This window comes from Misgurnus anguillicaudatus, chromosome 17 (genome assembly GCF_027580225.2).
Source record: "Misgurnus anguillicaudatus chromosome 17, ASM2758022v2, whole genome shotgun sequence".
Classification (NCBI taxonomy): domain Eukaryota; kingdom Metazoa; phylum Chordata; class Actinopteri; order Cypriniformes; family Cobitidae; genus Misgurnus; species Misgurnus anguillicaudatus.
This window is the reverse complement of record NC_073353.2, coordinates 24,296,784-24,318,485: the sequence shown is the minus strand read 5'-3', so window position 1 is coordinate 24,318,485 and position 21,702 is coordinate 24,296,784. Positions and strand designations below refer to the sequence as shown.

Genomic DNA, 21,702 nt, shown 5'->3' with positions numbered 1-21,702 from the left:
TATTTACATTTTTGGTTATGATTAATAACATTTTTGTACAATGTTGAGTGTACCAAAAGGGTTGTGTTTTTAAAGTGACACTCCACTTTTTTGGAAATATGCTCGTTTTCCAGCTCCCCTGGGGTTAGACACTTGATTTTTAGCCGTTTTGAAATCCATTCAGCTGATCTCTGGGTCTGGCGGTGGCACTTTTAGCACAGCTTAGCATAATCCATTGAATCCAATTAGACCATTAGCATCGTGCTAAAAAATACCAAAGAGATTCGATTCTTCTGTAGTGCATAATATCCCTACACCTCCTGCAGCCATGTTACATCAGCAAATTCCTTGATTATTAAGCCAGAATGAGAGTATAGTTCATAGCCATACCTGCCTAGAAAATTACAACTTTTAATTTTCTGTCGGTCTTATAGTACACGATGTAACTACAGAAGAGTCAAGTCTTAAATAGGAAAAATATCGAATCTCTTTAGTTATTTTTTAGTGCAATGCTAATGGTCTAATCAGATTCAATGGATTATGCTAAGCTATGCTAAAAGTGCTAGCGCCAGACCCGGAGATCAGCTGAATGGATTTCAAAACGATAAAAATCAAATGTTTAACTCTAGGGGAGCTGGAAAATGAGCACACCTCCAAAAAAAGTGGAATGTCCCCCCAATATCTGTTGGATATAACATACAGTAAGTAAAATATAAAATACCTTAATAATAAAATAAATGCCACTATGACATGAAATGCAACAAAAACATTTACATATGCATTTTCCCCTGGGAATAAGCTCTACCACCGAGCTACAAGAACACTGTCCAAACACTTCCCTTTCATGTTAGGAAGCGGGCAAATGACATAATCAGATCCTTGTGAGGTTTATCTTTGACAGGGTGTTTGGTGTATGGATCACAGCTATGTTGCTGTTTCTGTGTCGCCTGTGCACCAAGCTCCAGAAAGCCTGCTGAAATTTGTCCCCTGCCAATGTATAAAGTGCTAAGTTGAAGAAGGTGTTGACACCCGCCAGCGGTCTGGACAGAATGTAGACCATATTGATTCCTCTCCTGAATGTGCATGACACGTTACTTCGGCGCAGGCTATCAACTCTTAACGCGCGCATGATGTGATAAGGCAAGAAACATACCACGAACACAACCAGAATCAGAATGGCGAACATGCGAGCTCGGGAACGACTCTGTCTATGTCTGAATATACTGTTGCCCAGAGTGCCCGCAATGCAGATGTAACTCCAGCACACCACCCCCAACGGTATCACGTATCCTAAAATGGTGAGTATCCAACCGTACCACCACACCACCTGTGGATCATTACTGGCAAAGTCAACACACTGTGTCATATTGTTCTTCTCTTTCAATGTAATCATTCCCAACATTGGGGCAATTTCCAGCAAGGAGACAGTCCAAACGACCAGGCAGGCCAAAACGCCCCATCTTTTTCTGCCAATCTGAGCCGCTTTCAGTGGATGCACCACCACAACATAACGGAAGATGCTGAGGCAGGTGAGGAAAAGGATGCTACCGTAAAGATTGTAATGGAAGCAGAAGCGAATAAAACGGCACATGAACTCCCCCAGGGTCCAGTTTTTGGTAATGTAAAACTGGACTAGCACAGGTAAACTCAGTGCATAGAGAAGATCAGCCACTGCCAGGTTTACCATGATAATACTGCTGCTTTTCCAGGGTCGAAGTTTTGTCAGGTATATGAAGAGTGCGGTGAGGTTACCTGCGAGTCCCACTACACAGATTATGGTGTACATCGCAGGGAGATAATACCTCATTGTGAACTCATCGACAGGAAAACAGTCAGTTGCATTATTTTCCAGATCTGACCGACATGCGGTGTGTTGCACCTAAAATAGTACTGAATGATTATCATAATCACATACCACATTTACAAATCATACAGTAATTTTATACATGGTATATGTAAAAACATCATACACATGTATAATTCATGGTATAATTATTTTTTTTGTAAAGAAAACAATATGTTAATACAGTACAAGAATATCAGCTCACCATAACTGTTCCTCCATTGTGTTGATGACTTATGTCCATCTTGAATATGAGTACATGTGTTATGTGTCCGTTGTCTATCTTTGTTGTTATCTGTCGTTACTCCCCCTAACACATGCTACAGAAATGAGTCATGACGCTCTCCTCCAGAGAAGTCAGGATTTGCACTTTGAGTTACTGTTTAACATTCACAGCAACTTCCTAATGAAATCACATTTCCTGAAACCTGCTGAGAAAATCTAAGGCTTTATAACCCCCCGACACTGGGAGTCTCTGTGATGAATCATCTGATTAAATTACAGTTCTTCTCATTGTCTCATTCACACCCACAAGTTATATATTTGAGCATATACATATTTGAGGATACAGTATGCTAAATACAAAATTACACAGAATGGTTAGCTTTCATTTGTAATGTTTTACCCTGCCTGTGAAATCCAGGGCTGCGTTTAGCCCCGACGAAACGTTTCACAACGTTTATTAAAGGGACGTTCAGTTTTTTTGAAAATATGCTCATTTTCTAACTCCCCTAGAGTTAAACATTTGATTCTTACTGTTTTGAAATCCATTCAGCTGATCTCCGGATCTGGCGCTAATACTTTTAGCATAGCTTAGCACAATCCATTGAATCTGATTAGACCATTAGCTTAGCGCTATAAAATAAACAAAGAGTTTAATATTTTATCTATTTAAAATTCAATTCAATTCAATTCAATTTTATTTATATAGCGCCTTTCACAAGTGTTAATTGTTGCAAAGCAGCTTTACATGAGAAGATGTAGAGGAGAACACAGAAAATCAATAGATAATATAAGAAGTAGAGAAAGCGGTTGAACCGTACAAGCGAACATATTAATAATGTAACGTATACAGTAAAGTGCTAAGTTAAGCCAAAGTTGGCTGACTCTCCCTGGGACTAAAAACCCTCTAGGAAAAAAAACCCAATGGGAAAAAGTCCTAGAAGGACAAAAACCCTTGGGAGGAGTTAATATATATTTATATATATATATATATATAGAAACGGTAGGGATAGGAGGCGGGTAAGCGAATTAAACTGGTTTAGCCGGTGGTCGTTGGTCGGGCATCGGCTGGTCATCACGTTGAAGGACAGCCAGTGGATCAGTGAAGCAATGATCTTCACAGCAACCGGAACTGGGTCTGTTTGTCTCATGGTCCTCGTGGTCGAGGACGAGACAGGGAGAGAAAAACAGAGTTCTATTAGCGTAGGGGCCGTTCGCATGCAATGCAAGTGTCAAACATTATAGTGGTTCAAGTCGGCTCGGTTCCAGACAGGCTAACTATTGCGGCAATAGTATATTACCAATATGAGGTATGTGAGTGCTTTGTTCTAGACTAACTACTGCGGGAAAAGTACATTTACTGGACATTTTATGTGAATGCTTTGTTAAAGAAGAATGTCTTAAGTTTAGATTTAAATTGATCGACTGTGTCTGATACTCGAACATTATTTGGTAAATCATTCCAGAGCTTAGGGGCTAAGTATAGGAAAAGGATCTACCACCTTTAGACACTTTTGATATTCTAGGGATAATTAAAACTTGACTCTTCTGTAGTTACATCGTGTACTAACACCGACAGAAAATTAGTCTTTTAATTTTCTGTCAGTCTTAGTACACAATGTAACTACTAGTTTTAAATAGGAAAAATATCGAAACTCTTTTGTTATTTTTTAGCGTGATGCTAATGGTCTAATCAGATTCAATGGATTGTGCTAAGGTATGCTAAAAGTGGTAGCGCCAGACCCTGAGATCGGCTGAATGGATTCCAAAACGGTAAAAATCAAATGTTTAACTCTAGGGGAGCTGGAAAATGAGCATATTTCCAAAAAAGTTGAATGTCCCTTTAAACAGAAACAGTGCATTGAACAAACTGTTGTGATGATGCAAGAGTTGCAACTACGGTAGCTGAGAAGGCCATTCTTTGTGTTCTTTTTTAAATGAAATCGTAGTAAATACGTGTTTAATACTGTTAAATAACCTTGATGTTACAGTCACCCCCTTGCCGTCCAGAATGAAAGACAACATTCCACTTGGACCCATTATGCGAGCTGTCTCTTTAGTACCGCGTGATTTATTTACATGTTGCTGCTGATTGGACTGCAGTTCTGTTATGTAGAATAATTTTATGTTGAACAGTAAAAAAGTTGGGTTAGCTAAGTTTTCAGTACTAATTTATTAATAGGCTACAAATAAAATGAATAAGCACAGATGCAAACATGCTGAGAATAATTAGTCCAATATTAAGTTTTTTTTTTAAATATTAAAGAGTGTAATATTTTTATATTTTTTCCTTTTACATATTTTTTTGCATTTAGATTAACTTCTGCAGTCAATAAAGTAAATACGACTATTTCCATGACTTCCATTTAGTAAATGTATTTAGGTGTTTGGATCAGCAATTTCATTTTGATCTATCAAAAAACTGAAGGACACAGTAATATTTCAGTAAATGAGGTTTATTGGATTAACAGAATATGTGCAATATGCATCAAAACGAAATTAAACAGGTGCATATTTGGGCACCCTTGTCATTTTGTTGATTTGAATACTTGAAACTACTTATCACTGATTAAATGGAACACACATTGACTGCGTTTACATGCAGCCAATAACCCGTTCAAATCCGGAATATTAGCAATAACCCGGTCGCGCACGTTCATGTAAACACCGGCAAAAACCCGAATATGCTCATATTCCTGTTTTTAAAATCCCGAATATTACCCCTGGGTTACCTCTTTTCTAACCCGAAATTTTGGTCATGTAAACGCGCATCGGGATATTCCCATCAAAAGGAACATTGATTTGTGTACTGCGCATGTTTTATTCGCAAGGAATCTTGGTCTTTTGAGTAGAGGAACTTCTTGTATGTGCCAAAAAACCCGCAGCCGCAGGGAGTAGAGGTAAGCATGGCGAGAGAGATGCACCACACTTTTAGAGGAGGAAACCAATTGCAACAACCGCGTTTTTCACGTTAAATTAATATATAGCTATTCTTGTTTTTCAAAGCATAGGCCTACATGTATAATAAAGATCAAATAGATTGTCAGTAGTTATGAGAGTAACTTTTTTTTTTTTGTGAGAATTTGAATTCAAAATGTAATACTATGCTATTCATATTTCGTTAAATACAGTGAATGTGTGAAAAAGTTAAAGATGACAGAATAACTGTAGCGTCGTCTGCATCTTGATGCAGTTTCTAAGATTAAAATTACTTTAATTTAACTGATCAACACAAATACAAAGCGGCATCTTAATAACTGATTGCTTACCAGCATTAAAACCGTTTTTCTTTGTATACAGCGTCCGCTCCGTGGGTAAGGATGTTGCAATAACGCCGGTGGCTTTATTATTAACTGACTGAATACTTATACCTGACATTTAGATATGAAAGTTTATCATCAACAGTACCTGTGTGAAACATAATTAACATTGGTGATCATCTGCCGACTCGACTGTTTCTGCACGTCCTTTGCTTAATTAACGGCTTTTCGTTCTATCCGCGTGAGGTAAACATTTTTGTTCTGTACTTTTTTACTTGCATGTATTTCTACATATTTTCGGCCAAGTAACACTCAGGATATAATGTAAGTTATTATAGATAGCATATACGCTTGTTCTGAAAGGATGACAATTATAAAAATTATCCATCCAGCTTAATTTAGCCAAAATAATGATTTATTCGTTTTCATACTTTATAGATGTTAATTTATCTACTAATATATTATTGAAAATGCCATAAATATTCATTGCCTTCTGTAAGCTATTGCATTCGTTTTGTACATTTATAGGTGCATAAATACTGTCTAATTTTAATTTCTTTTAGACACGGTTGTGTTCTCTATTTACCGATGCTCTGTAAATTTGCACTTAAAAACCTTCTTGTTAGAAAATTGTTCTTCAATTAATACAAAAAAATATATTTAGCTGAAGGCTAGTATAGCTTGTTAATCTTTTTCTCAAAAAAAGGAAAGACATGTAACTTAGCCTACCCTGCTTCTACATCGGTGCAGCTTGTTCTGGATTTAAATAATGTTTTTATTTTAGTAAATGAAGGCGGTAAAACCGCATAGCGCGCTAGTGAGCCACGCAAAATCACCGCATTTACCTTTTAATCACAGTTTACATCGGGATATTGCCAATTCCATGTATACAGGGGTAACTCTCTCTGCTCACGCATGTAAACGGGTTATTCCGAATGTTTCAGAAACCCGAAACCCGACCTTAACTCGACCATAACCCGAATATTGACAGCATGTAAACGTAGTCAATTAGTTTGGTGAGCTAATTAAGCCTTAACTTCACAGACAGGTGCATCCAATCGTGAGAAAAGGTTTTTAAGGTGGCCAATTGTTAGTTGTTGTTCTCTTTGACTTTCCTCTGAAGAGTGGCAACATGGAGGCCTCAAAACAACTCTCAAATAAATACCACGAATGTTCAACATTATGGTTTAGGGGAAGGCTACAAAAAGTTATGCAGAGATAAGCTGTCAGTGTCCACTGAGGAACATAGTGAGGAAATAGAAGACCACATACAATTCTTGTTAAGGCCAGAAGTGGCAGGCCATGTAAAATGTTGGAGAGACAAAGGATGGTGAGAACAGTCAAAAACAGACCACCTCCAAAGACCTACAAAATCCACTTGCTGCAGATGGTGTCACTGTGCATCCTTCAACAATTCAGCGCACTTTGCATTTTAATGAGAAAAAAGCCTTTTCTGCATACATGCCACAAATGGAGTCGCTTAGTGTATGCAAACGCACATTTGGACAAAGCCAGCTTAACTGTGGACTGATGAAAGAGAGATCGAGTTATTTGGTCATAACAAGGGCCGTTATGCATGGCGGCAAAAGAACATAACGTTCCAAGGAAAACACTTGCTACCCACAGTACAATTTGGTGGAGGTTCATGTTGTTGGGCTGTGTGGCAAGTGCCAGTACTGGGAATCTGGTTAAAGTTGAGGGTTGCATGGATTCCACTCAATAACTGCAGATTCTTGAGAGTAATGTTGAGAAATCAGTCACAAAGTTGAAGTTACGGTGGGGATGGATATTTCAACAAGACAATGACCCAAAACGCTGCTCAAAATCTACTCGGGCATTTATGCAGAGGAACAAGTACATTCTGATATGTTCTGGAATGGCCATCCCAGTCCCCAGACCTGAATATAAATGGGGTGATTTGAAGCGGGCTGTCCATGCTCCGCAACCATCAAACCTAACTTAACTAGTGATGTTCTGTAAGAAGGAATTCTCCAAAATACCTTCATCCAGAATCCAGACACTCATTACAGGTTATGGGAAGTGTCTAGAGGCTGTTTTTTTCTGCTAAAGGAAGCTCTACCAAATATTGATGTGATATTGTGACATTAATCCAATAAACCTCATTTCACTACTGAAATATTACTGTCCTTCAGTTATGAAAGATCAAAATGAAATTGCTGATCCAAACACCCAAATATTTATAAATGAAAATCATGGAAATTGTGACCTTTTGCATTCGACTGTACGGTATAAGAAAGGTGTCTTTTCCAGGACATATTTCTTTCTCCTGCAGCTTTGCTGTCCTCTAGTGGACTTTAAGTCTAGAGTATAGTATCTATGCCCTCATGTAGGCTCCATCTATGTCCAGCAATTTATTTGGGCACAAAATAAATTATATTGATACTAATGGAAAGTCTGATATCATATTACCTCATGATTTTGTGCTCAACCTGACTGCAAACTGATGTGTAAAATTACAGCATACATTAACAACAAAATTGTGCTCATAATGTGTGTTCTCTCTATTTTGGGTGTTTTAATTCCTTAAAACAAAACCTTTGATCTATAGATGGTTTCAGCAGCCACCGTATAAACAAACTGCTTTTGTGAACCAAACTTAACTTCCGGAACACTTCTGCAAGAGTAGATTATTTCTGATAAAAAGCAAAAAATAACAAGCAAATTACCTTAGTTCAAATAATAGCTAAAGCGTATCAACCATTACACTGAGCTATAATGTTACTGTGTAAAATTAATGTTTATACAAGATCCTTAAAGGTGCCAAAGAATGCATTGAAAAATATGTTAAATTGTTCTTTAAAGCAACACTATGTAGTTTCCATGTAAAAATGACTTACAGCTCCCCCGTGTGGTTGAAAAGGGCAACAGTGCCTGGTATCAGACACTCTTTTGCAGGCAGGGGGAGGGGCAGGGCTGTGTTTCCTACCCTCCACCGCCACTTTTAGAGTGTGCTTGTAGCAGCTAGGAGGTTGCTCAGGTTGCAGCAACAGTAGAATTCATCCAGTTAAGAGTTGTTCTATCACTTAAATAATTTTAGAGAAATTATTTAAAGGTCAAAAAACTACATAGTGTTGCTTTAATATAGAAGGTATGTAACTTTAAGTATTAGTCCATTTTCTTAAAAATATCCAGAAAATATACTCACCACCATGTCATCCAAAATGTTGATGTCTTTCTTTGTTCAGTCAAGAAGAAATTATGTTATTTTTTAAGGAAAACGTTCCAGGGTTTTTTTCATTTTAATGGACTTAAATGGACCCCAACACTTAACCCTTAACTCAACACTTAACGGCTTTTTTCAACGGAGTTTCAAAGGACTCTAAACAATCCCAAACGAGGTATTACGGTCTTATCTAGTGAAACAATTGTCATTTTTGACAAAAAAACAAACAAAAAATATGCACTATTTGACAACAACTTCTCATTTATCTCCGGTCCTGTGATGCGCTGGCGCGACCTCACGCAATACATAATCACACCAAAGAGGTCACGGATGACGTATGCGAAACTACGCCCCAGTGTTTACAAGTGTGGAGAAAGAGGACCGTTTCGTCGTTGTTGTATGTGGAATGATACTAATGAATGTCTTTGTGTCAGTTTATTGTTCAAAATGATCCACAAATGTGCGTTTCATATATGTAACACGTGACCTTTCCACAGCATCACATGACCGGAAATAGACGAGAAGTTGTGTTTTAAAAGTGCATATTTTTTATTTTTCTTGTCAAAAATGACAATCGGTTCGCTAGATAATAATAATAATAATGCATTTTATTTATATTGTGCTTTTCTTATACCCAAAGCGCTACATCAAGTGTAAAACAAAAGTAAATATATTAAAATACATACAAAAATAAGAATGCAACAATAAATAAAATAAGACACCTATACCATCATAAAGAGATGGGTTTTTAACTGCTTTTTAAAATGTATTAATGTTGGGGCAGTCCTAAGAGTTACTGGAAGTGCATTCCACAACCTGGTGGCTGCCACAGAAAAGGCTCTTTCACCCATCGTCTTTAGTTTGCAAGAAGTCTGTTTAAGAAGGAAAGAATTGGCGGAGCGAAGGGATCAAGAGGGCATATATGGAGTAATTAACAACAACAAGTTCCAGAACCTAATTTGCCAAAAAAGGAAGATTAGATATAGGTCTGTAGTTAGACACATCAGAAACATCATATGCCCATATGCCTCTTTGGGATCATTTAGAGTCCTTTGAAACTGCAATTTTAAACTGCATTAAAACTGTTACGTGTTGGGGTCCATTAAAGTCCATTAAAATGAGAAAAATCCTGGAATGTTTTCCTTAAAAAACATAATTTCTTCTCGACTGAACAAAGAAAGACATCAACATTTTGGATGACATGGTGGTGAGTAAATTATCTGGATTTTTTTTAAGAAAAACTAAACTTTTAAGTACAAAATTATACAGAAACGTGTTTTCATGTCCATTTACAACCCTAGGATTAGTCCTATTTTTGCCCTATTTGGAAAGAATGAATAATAATATTAAGCTCTGCTCTGTTTGCGCTGCGGCTCATGTCAGTAGTTCACATTAGTAACATTTTAACAACTTTGTAATAATTTAATGTGTATTTAATGCTGGGGGCGTACATCTCGACTGTGACATCACAGTCTGTGTTATGTTAAGATCGGCCTGTTTCTAACATTCTTTTGCGTGCACAAGAAAAAACGCGTTTGAGGCTCACGACTTGTCATTACCATATACAGAGCTCTTGTTATTCATCTATGCCTCAGTACATATAGTTTTTTATTCTATGGCACCTTTAAATACTTTCCTGGCTGCCAGATCCACAGAGCGTCAATCCATACTCACTGTCTCATCTTGCCTTTTGGAAACTGAACATTTTTTATTTTGCACAAGGTATTTGTTCCAGAGCTCAGTTTAGTCGCTTGCCAGACCCATAAACAAGCACAGACCGGACGTTAAATTTGGGCCAGGTGTGTAACCACGGCAACGTGCTTCAGAGAAAACCGTCTATAAGCGATTTTACGGTTGCACAGTGGTTCAATTCATTTTCCCACTGAAAACCTTGTGAGTCGCAGCATGTACATGTATAGCCATGAGGAAAATATTACATAGGTAAAATTGATTGTCTCTAAGTCTCTATTAAATAATTATAAGATGCATTGAACCATGGTGTCATTGATTTGACCAGTAGACTGTGAAAATGTCTGTGCCTTGCTTTAAGTTTATTTATGAATTTAAAAGTAATTTGCATTCAAGGTAGTGACACAGTTTTTCAAGTAGCCAACCTCTATACTGATTTACAGGCACAGTGTGGGATGCTACAGTCATTTTCAAGCTCATGTTCAGGTTCAGATTCATTTCTATTGCACATTTAACAACAGTGGCTGACCATTTTATAGGCTAATGCATCAAAAAATAGAATATTCTACTGATGTTCTACAACTGAATGTTAAGCACTTTATATTCACTCCTTCCCTCACATTTAACCATGATCAATACAGAGAGCTTCCCAAGGGGTAGATTATGGCCATTATGAAGCACCTACTCAAGGTCACTTCAATGCGGACCTGCAATAATGCAAATTTGGCTGTGTGAAATACAGTATTTCCCTGACTTTTACCTCTGCTGCGCTAATCACAAATCATATATTTGTTTTTAAGTCACATCAGTATATTACTGTATACAGAATTCAATTTCATTCAGATTTGTTTAACTTTTTTGCAATGTCGCAGTGTCACAAAGCAGCTTTGCATAATAATTGAAGCTTTGCACGATGGACGCATATTAGCATACTAACTTTATTCAGTGGATATAACCTAGCTATTCTGATGAGTTTTACCATATAATAAATTATTTAAAACTCCAGTAATGTAAAAATGCTTGCTTCTGATGGGCCAGTAATGCAATGTTCCCTTTATAAATCACAGATCACCTGCAAGTGTGCGTACATGAATCATCCTCAGATCCCACCCTTCAAGCCCATTCTCCAATCAAGTTGTTTTTTTATATATCACAACCTTTGCAAGGGGAACTGGCGCACATTTTCAGACCCGCTTTGTGCATATGCACGCTTTATAAATGAGACCCCAGACGCGTAACCACGACAATGCTTGTAACTGCGACAATGTGGATAATACTGAGATTAGTTGTAACTCTGCTCTAGTGTTGTAGTCAAGACCACCTAAACCGAGACCAAGTCAAGACCAAGACCAGTGCAAGTCACTACATTAAAACACATGTGGAATATTAGGCACTTCTTGTCTGTGTGTGTGCGTGTGCATGTGTGTGTGTGTGTGTGTGTGTGTGTGTGTGTGTGCAATCAGAGAAGTTGTTAAATAATCAAAGGCATTGCAGATATGTGGGAATTTATCTTTGTCTATAAGCAAATAAAAGTGAACAAACACTAAAGAGCTAAAATCAACTTAAACATTTATTCTGAACTTTCTTTCCATGGCTTGCCATCCACTTAACACAATGCAGGTGTTTTTAGTAATAAAATTAGAAAAATTGTCATTGGGAGAAACTTAAACAATGCTTAAACAATGCCAACATCATATGCCAAACCTGAATAAACTGCATAAAATTAATGATAAAAAATAAATTTGTGATGTGCCATCAGCTGTGGTCTTGACTGGTCTTGAAATAAGATTCTGAGTCCTCTTTGTATGAGACAGAGACGAGACAGAGTAAAAATGCGGTCGATTCCAAGACGAGACCAAGACCTTTTTAAAAAGGTCTTGAGACCGGTCTACAACACTACAACACTGCTCTGCTCTAACTATGTAAGTAGTTTAAATTATTAGTTGTCTGGTCCTGTCACTGTGTCACTCACAACATATGTGAGTTTCTCTGATAAACTGCATTTGTCAAAAAACTGTAGTCTTTACATGGTAGTTTCCTATAAATGTTGTGTCTTATATTTTGAGTCTGTGCTATTTTCTTTAGTAGACAATGTGTCTTCGTTATCAATGTTAGACAAAATGTGCTGTTCACTTAAAGATGAAACTATTGACCTTTTCCCATTCTGCATTCTGAAAGCATAGATGGGTAACTCCATATAGACTCATTTGTGCACATGCATAGTCTGAAGAACAGTACCCAGCATGCATACAGTATAGTTCTTGATTAATCATGAATGACTACCTTGACAAGCTTGTACTCAGAAATGGCCGGGGTTCACTTGGGAGATTTTAATTGGGGACATATTTATATATTTTTAAACAGAACCCCAGCCCCCACCACCCCCATATAATTATGTATGGAATTTGCATAGTGCTTGGAGGCTACACAGACTAAAGATGAATATACTCTTTTATTTTTGAACCGGAACTTCATCCCCCTTGAAATTCACTCCGTGGGCTCAGTCCCCGAGTCCCTTACCATTTCAGCCCTGATTGCATGATATTCTCTTGTAATTCTTCAGTCATGTAACATAAATCAAATGCACAATTGCTTCAATATCTGCAATATTTTATCTGCTTATCAGCAGAATAGTTATAGCATGTATACTGTAACACCAAAACTTTTTAAAAACATGATTTTTTTTAAGAATATGATTACAGTTTTGTAACAGGAAACAGTTTTGTGTTTAGAAAGGTTTTGGAGAGACAGACAATCCCTCAAAGTCAAGGTTTTCTATAAACCGGTGAAATGTATTGAAGCTCTGTTCCTTTGAAAGCTTTTGAAAGCTGTATTGTGCATTTTTTATTATAGAGAATTGTTTATTAATTTTATTTGACCGTGTCTCAGAGACCCGTAGTCACAGTGACAATGCTTATTGGTAAAAAATGTATCAGTCTTTCTTCAGCAGAGATTTGTAACTTTACTGCCGGTTTTAGGCTTTATTATTACATGAAAAATTTATGGTTTAAACTTATTTGTCATGCAGTATACCATCAGCTACAGTTTTTGAAGGTTAGATGAATCTGATTTACCTTATTTTGCTCTTCTGAAATTTTTTCAGAAGAGTAAAATACAATAAGACATAAACCAGTCTCTTTTTATTCTTCATTTAATCTTTTTGCTGTCTTGAGAAACAATTGAATTGTTAATGACATTTTTATTTGTGATTTTAAATCAAAAGATGCTGGAAAGAACAAGTTTCATTTCAGCTAGAAGTGATTTCATTCCAAACACCATAAGTAGTAGCAGGTACTTCTTTGATCTGATCTCTATCAGAAAATCTTGTAGCCATGGATTTAGTACACTTTCAACACACTTTCATCGACCTTACTGGTGCCAGGATTTTCTGAAGGGAAAGATACTTCATTACTGTGAGTTGCTATGTAGTTGACATGATGACAGATTAGCAATGTGTTCTGTTGAGCTGGAGCTTTTGGTGCGCACCTCTTTCCGATTGACGTCAGGAATTGTATTAAAATATTTCTCAAATGACCTCAGTAAAAAAAATGTTTTCTTTTGTGTGATACTGAATCCGTGCCGAGCCATTGTTGTAATACAATAGACAGGCAGGGTCCTAAAATAAAGCAATAAACCCCAAGAAGCATTGGGTTACCAGTGCATTTTATAACAGCTAAGGGGCGTTGTTAGGCACGACGCAAAGTGGAGTGCCTAAACCCCCTTAGCTGTTATAAAATGCACTGGTAACCCAACGCTTCGAGGGGTTTATTGCGTTTATAAAACGGTTACTTCATATGCATAACGTTAGCGGGATTTTATAAAATAAAACACAAATAAGTTGTAATTCTATTAGTCTAAATATTACTCTTCCGCCAAACAAAGTAGTTCCTCAGAATCAAGTGTGACTGAAACAGAGCGCAGTTCACAAACAACAGAGACAAGCAGCAAAGGCACAATGAAAATATGATTTAAGACTGTGGTGTTTATTTTATAAATCAACATTCATCTAATTTATAGATTAACATTTATATCGTGCAACTGTTGAAGTGATGATCAAATATGCTTGGAAGCATGCTTAACTCTTTCCCCGTCAGCGGTTTTTTAAGTTGCCACCCAGTTTTAGTTGAATGCCTTACAGAAAAATTTTCTTCTTTAAAATAAACATTAAATATCAAATGAAAGAACAGTCCATCCGCTTTCCAACAACATCAAAAAACGTTTCATCCTACCGTCATTTGTTGTCTTATCAGTTATCAACTCTCAAATTTTCAGCTAAATGCGGAGATAATTCCATTTTTGTGAAGAACTTTGTAAGAGATCAGATTCAGAGCCTGATCAAAACACACGTCACGATAAATCCACCTCAACGCTGTTGTGTCGAGTGAATGACTCAGTGTTTAAGTTGGTTAAGATTTCCATCTTGTGGATAATAGCGGATTTATTAATAAGACAAAATTAAAGTTCAGAGTACGTTTTCTCTTTATTGACGAAATGTTTTATTTATTGACATTTATCTGGATATCGCCATAATTGTGCAAAGGTAGAAAAATAAAAAAATGATTAAAGACTGTGGTGTTTATTTTCATAAATCAGTACGCAGCAACAGTGGCGCAGTGATCCTTGTGATGCGGTCTGAACTGTGGGTTTACCGGGGTATTTTATCACGGCTTAGAACGCTTTTCAACCAATCAGAATGAAGAACCAGAACGAGCCGTTTTATAATAAAAATTTTAGCCTTTCAAGCCGGCAAAGTTTGAGTTACAAACAGTGGTGGCTGGTGACTGCTCTTCCAAGGGATGCAAATTCAAAAAATGTGGCAAACGCGAGCGTAAACTCTTTAGACGCGTCCGCAGCAGGCACTTATTTTGACAAGACACCTGATGCACATAGGTTCACTTGACGCGCCAAACACATATTTTGAAATTACGAACCACACATATGATGGGGTACATACATGTTGTGACAGCAGTGGCTCAGTGGTTCATGTAGGTTGTCTACAAACCGGAAGGTTGGTGGTTCAATCCCCGGCTCCACCGGACCAAGTGTCGAGGTGTCCTGAGCAAGACACCTAACCCCAGCTGTTCCCGACGAGCTGGCTGGCGCCTTGCATGGCTGACACCGCCGTCGGTGTATGAATGTGCGCGTGAATGGGTGAATGTGAGGCTAATTGTAAAGCGCTTTGGATGGCCATAGGTCTGTTAAAAGCGCTATATAAATGCAGTCCATTTACCATTTACCATTTGTGACGAACTATGTACTAATACACGAACATGTATTAGTACATGTTAACGATAAGCAAAAGATACATACCCCAAAGTAAACGATGACGTGAGTTATCGTCTCCAACGTAAATCTCTTTTCTTACAAACACAAGGATTGTAGGCAAAATTAATTTCTGGGATTGGTGATGTAATAAAGACCGACATTATCATAATTCCTAACGCTTTGGACTCACAGCCTGTAAGTTAACTCCTTTTAGCATTGCATTGTGAGCAAATCTTTCAAACATGGTAAGGAATGTTACGTTGTCGGCTGACGTCAGAGATATTCAGGCCAATCACAATGACATATTAGCTGGCCAATCAGGGACACAGAGCTTTTCAAATCCGTGCGTTTTATGAAGAGAATGAAATCTGGAGCTACAAAAATGTACGGTATGTGGAAAATAATGTGTTTTAACCATAAACCACGCTAACAGATTGTATTATACCAAATACACAAAATACCTTTTTTGCAAAAGGCATTTTTAAAGGTCACATTTCTCCTTATCCCATTTTTTAAACCATAGTTAGTGTGTAATGTTGCTATAATAGCATAAATAATACCTGTAAAATGATAAAGCTCAAAGTTTGATACATTTTCTTTAACAGAATTTGCCTTTCGAAGTCTACAGCGATAGGCCAGTTTGGACTGCAACCCTCTACTTCCTGTTTTAATGACGTCACTAGAACAGTTTTTTGACTAAACAGGAATATGTCAGTCGCCAGTTAAGCTAACGGCAAGCCAAACTGCTATCTAATCACAACACACTAAACAAGCTACACAATCAGAACTCGATACGCATTTCTGAAGGAGGGACTTCACAGAACAAGGAAGACATCAGCCCATTATTAGGACAGTCAAAACAGCTCTATACAGATTAGTAAATTATGTAAAAAATATTGCCTTTTTTACACGTGAAACATGAACACATGTTATATTGCACACTGTAAACACAATCAAAGCTTTAAAAACACAGAAAGAACAGGACCTTGTCTATGCAACATTTATTTCTACAACTTTATGTCAAAACGTCTTTTTTATTGTTTGTTGATATTTTTCTTCCCTGTGTTTTTTGTCTCCAGCAACATGTGTTTTATTAGATCTCTGACGTGTGACTCTGGTAAATGCACACACATGCACCGGCCCTTCACCAAGGTGACACCTGTGAAAGCCTCCCATGAAGCTTCTGTTTTCCCTTCATTATTTATGCTGTACATGTGCATCATAACCATTTGAGAACCTGATATGACCCAACTGAGGTGTTGCAATTTATGTCACAACATGACCTGAAATCACCCTGCATACTGTACAATACATCACTGCTAATGGCATAATAAATCATTTTCATTTTTGAAGCATTTTAGGCCACTTGATCAAAACAAACAAATGGATGCATAAATAAATAATTTAAAAAACGTAATGGAGAGGGATGAGCTTCTCTGGAGTTGAAAATATAGGACATGTTTAACTAAAGATAGCTGTTCACGCTTGGTCAAATGTAACAATGATATATTACAGTAAAGACACTGTTAATAAATTACTTTTAAATAAAGCAAGAGCAATGTACACTTAAAAGTCACTACTTTATAACGTCTAGCATTGGAGTCTGTTCATTAATAATTAAATGACAAAATATAGGTTATCTATTGCTATGAAATCATTTAACTTTATATCCTGAAAACAAATTTAATTTGGTCCTAAATGAACTGGGAATGATGAAAGAAAGAATCTCCTAGAGAGAAAAGCAGACTGATGTTGGATAGCTGGGAACATTTACCAGTTTTTAAACATTAAGGGGAATGTAATTCAAATACCGAATGTGTCATCTGTCATAATGGCACTGTGGTGGGACTTGTGACATTTTCCCATTCCCCCTATTATCGTGATAACTGCTGTTCTCTTGTGGGATTAGAGGATTGCTACGCTGAAGACCTTTATTACGGCTTGAGCTTTCGCTCCATTAGATATCGGAGAGGTTCTTAGGAAATGTAAGAAATGAGCCTTTTATGTCCCTACTAGTTACTTTTTAACTCTTTAATGTTTAGTGTTCTTTACAACGGTTAGATTTTAAAAGACAATTTGAAACATTCTACATTATTTTTTCATGGCATTGTTAAAGGGGCCATGGCATGAAAATCTGACTTTTTCCATGTTTAAGTGCTATAATTGGGTTCCCAGTACTTCTATGAACCTAGAAAATGTGAAAAAGATCAACCCAGTAACTTAGTTTTGGTAAACCATTCTCTGCAAGAACGTGAAAAATTAGGTCATTGAAATCTGTCTCTCCTTATGATGTCATAACGAAATCTTATTATAATAATACGGCCCCTTAATCTTACATTTACATTTAGTCATTAGCAGATGGTTTTGTCCAAAGCGACTTACAAGTAAGGTAAACAATAGAAGCAATTATAGCAACACAAGAGGAGAGAGATGGGTTTTTAGCCGACAGCTACAGAGTCAGCAGATTGTGTCACAACTGGCAGATCATTCCACAGTTTTGGAACAGCTCCTGAGAAGGTACGCGCTAGTGTTTTTTTCCCTTTTTGAGATGGCACCACTAGCCGTCGCTTGGGTATATAAGGCTCAATAAGTAAGTGAATGTAAGGGGGTGCTGACCCAGTGGTGGTTTTAAAGGCCAGGAGCAAAGCCCTAATTTGATGCGAGCTGCTATAGGAAGCCAATGTAAATTAACAAAGAGAAGAGTGACGTGCGCCCTCTTTGGCTCATTGAAGACCACTCTTGCCACTGCGTTCTGAATCATCTGTAGGGGTTTGGTCATGCAGGCTGGAAGCTCTTCCAGTAGTTCATTGCAGTAGTCCAGCCTGGGCAGGACAAGAGCTTGGAATAGGACCTGCATAACATGCTCATTTAAGAAAGGTCTAATTTTCCTAATATCGTAGAGGATGAATCTATAAGAGATCCAAAGTGAGATGTTCCTCAGGCATGCCGAGATGCGGGCAGAAACCGTGGGATCATCAGGGTGGAATGACAAGTGGAGTTGAGTGTCGTCCACATAGCAGTGGTAGAAAAAGCCATGTTTTCGAATGACAGAGCCCAGGGATGTCATGTATATCGAAAAGAGCAACGGTCCAAGCACAGAGCCTTGAGGCACCCCGGTTCACTATCCAACCACGGCACAGCCCTTTAGTGCAAAGAGAACGAGAAAATAATTCACAGCACAATTGAGTTACAATTGCAACAAACCACCATCAATTGCGATCAGTGTTTGAATTTCATCAGCTCATTTGCATTTTAAAGGACACACCCAAAATGCCACATTTTTGCCCACACCTACAAGGTGGCAATTTTAACATGTTATAATAAATTATCTTTATGGTATTTTGAGCTAAAACTTCACATACGTACTCTAGAGACACCAAAGATTTATTTTACATCTTAAAAAAATGTGACATGTCCCCTTTAAAGCTTGCCTTTACTAAAAACACATTTTCATTTAAGCTCACATTTTCCATGCTGTTTCTGCTTATCTCATATTAATATTGAGTACCTATAGCAGGGGTGTCAAACATACGGCCCGCGGGCCGCATACGGCCCACAAAGGTGTCCAGTCCGGCCCGCATGATGATTTATTAAATATGAAATACATATTTTAAAAACGCTTTCAGGCGGGTGTCTAGTTCGTTTTTAATATGAGAGACTTGCGGAAAGCAGCAAAACGCGGAACATAGACTAAACACGGTGCCCAAAAATCTTGCTGTTGTATTGTTACTGCTCCGCTAAAGATCCACTTATTCCGGTGATCCACTTCGTGTTTTCCAGACCGCGTCGCAGCATCTCTGTGTCCACTCTCTGCCTGAAGAGCGAGTCGAGACGACAGTTTCCGAAGTTCGTTGCATTAACAGGTAGATTAATTACATTAAATCAGAATTAGTAATTTGGAAGTTTGTTTATGTATTTCTTCGGGTAATGATTTGCTGTCGGTGTTTTAAAAGTGCTAACAAGTGCTAGCAAGCAAACAACAACAGAATAGCCACATTCTTATTAACGTTACAATACATGTCTAATCGATTTAATGTTCCCGATCAGATCTAAGTTAATATAAACACTAAATTTGCTGTTGTTGGCACACTTTGTAGACAAAAAATACAAAAAACACCAATGCCTTCACAAAATAATGACAGAGAACGGAAAGAGAGGCTGCTAAAGGCAGTTCAACATTGCAAACATGGATTCAAAGCTCCATCAAGCCAGCAGGTAAATCATATTGAATATTTAGCAGATTGTCACACTTTAATTCTTGTTATTATATTTCCCATTATAATCACATGCTAGTAATATAACACACCATAATATTTTATTAAAACCATAATAATAGTACCAACCCCCTTAGTGCCCTTTTTGGTTTGGGCCACTGCCCCATCTAGCATTTTCATTTTCTAAATGACTGTTCTCATTACAAATATATTCCAAAGAAAAGTGAATGATTTATAAATAATTTTGGCATTAAGGAATAATGCAAAAGAAGTTAAATTAAGGCTTTTCAACCTAAGGCCAGTGGATTTTGTACAGATGTAAATTTGTGTGTATAATATGTACAGTATAAGTGTGACCTTATGAAATGTAGTTTTCACAGAGCTGTGTGTTTCTCTAGTTTTCTTGCTGAACAAACGAATTAATTGGTTTGTTCAGTTAATATTAACACAATTATCAGCACACTAAAGTTTAAAAAAAATATCCGGCCCTCACATCATGGCGTTATTTACCATCCGGCCCTCAGCCTAAAATGAGTTTGACACCCCTGACCTATAGAGTAGTATTACATCCTTCATATATCCAAAGAGTCTTTAGTTTGATCAGATAACTTATGATTCACTTCATCTTTGTGTCGTTTACATTCTATGCACTTTCGCGCCAATTGCTAACAAACACTGATATTTGATGCAGTTTTACTTACCGCCTGTGACTCGTTTCAACGAAATCCAACGTTAAACAAAGCACAACTCTGCTGCTACCCCAGATAAACAAACTATATCCATTGTTTCTATAATTCTGGGTTCTTTGGGAAGCTATACAACCTTAAATTTCCCTCACAAACAGCAACACACTTCTTTGGTGACGTTGATTTCGTGTCAGCTCTTGGTTGGTTATTCCACTGTACTTCTTACACTGAAATTGTCCATAAAATAAATAAAGTAAGATTGTTCAATAAAAAAACTTTCGGAAACATGTACGAACCCGGGCGAAGTGCATTCGGCACAGAAATACTCTTTTATGACACTTTGTTTAGCTTGAGGAATCCAACTCTTAAACAGTGTTAATAAGTCAGAATGCATAAAATAGCGTTAGTAGTTACTCAACAAAGACCAACAGCTATCTCATCTATTGCTGGACTATTTCTGTCTGCTTGTTTCTTATATTAAGACACATTTGATGTTTGAAGGCGGAAAGCTCTTTTCTTGGTGGCATTAACACTGAAAGAGTAATGATGTGAAAAAGTGATTACAAAAGAACATCCCCACACCCAGATCCAAGGCCCACAGATGATTATCATCACAACTCTCTGCTAATTGCAGGAGCGCCACACCAATGCAAAACAACATACACAGATGTGATAAAAGAGAGGCATGGCAGCTCTTCTTCCAGCAAACAACTTCTTGCACATACGATTAATGGAGTGTTGCTACAGCAACAGAGGTAATGCAGCTTGCAATTATCTTGTAGTCAGGATGAATGTTTGAGCTAAACTAGGTGGTTCAAGGATGGGACCTGTGTTATTTCTTAAGATACTGATACATAATGAGGTTCAGAAGTTTTAAAATTGTCTGTGGGAAAGTTTTGTTGGTGGTGCCTCTGTCCATTCCTTTGTTCTCAGCGTGTTTATCATTGTTAGGGCTTTCGCACTGGTGTTGGTATATTAAAAGCGTGTTGAAAGTGTTTTTCCCACATTATTGCGTTCATACATATACATGAATAAATACATGAGTTCATGCCGGTAAATGAAAGTAGATCCTGAGCATCTGATCTGTGAGTAAACTATCCATTTGTGACACCGACAGCAATTGTTGTGTGAGCATTACTGTGGTAATTATTATCATCACTTCAAACAGATCAAACGTGGCTTTTCAGACATTCAGAAAATGAACCCACCTCCATTCAATGGTTCAAAAAAAGAGGAAAGATTTTTAATATGGTAAAAGCATGAGCTACTGCTGTTATGAAAAACATGTTATTGATAGACACACACAGAGAGAGAAAAAGCTTGCACAACACGTTGAGTCTTGAATGTGCGTCATTTGCGG

The 21,702-nt window shown here is 37.4% G+C and overlaps 1 protein-coding gene across 1 annotated transcript; it reads right to left on the bottom strand.

Moving 5' to 3' along the window:
* Positions 1-481: 481 nt before the first annotated feature.
* LOC129452180 (2-oxoglutarate receptor 1) lies at positions 482-2,432 on the bottom strand. Its single transcript, XM_055215879.2, has 2 exons — positions 2,028-2,432; positions 482-1,858 (listed from the first exon to the last, which is right to left on the bottom strand). Exons 1-2 carry the CDS (start codon positions 2,064-2,066, stop codon positions 851-853), a joined length of 1,047 nt encoding a protein of 348 aa, XP_055071854.2. The 5' UTR covers positions 2,067-2,432; the 3' UTR covers positions 482-850.
* Positions 2,433-21,702: the final 19,270 nt, after the last annotated feature.

Coding starts and splice junctions, on each gene's coding strand:
- LOC129452180 (XM_055215879.2), bottom strand. CDS start 2,066: ATGGACATAAGTCATCAACACAATGGAGGAACAGTTATG. Junction 1,859..2,027: donor ACAATGGAGGAACAGTTATG/GTGAGCTGATAT, acceptor GTACTATTTTAG/GTGCAACACACCGCATGTCG.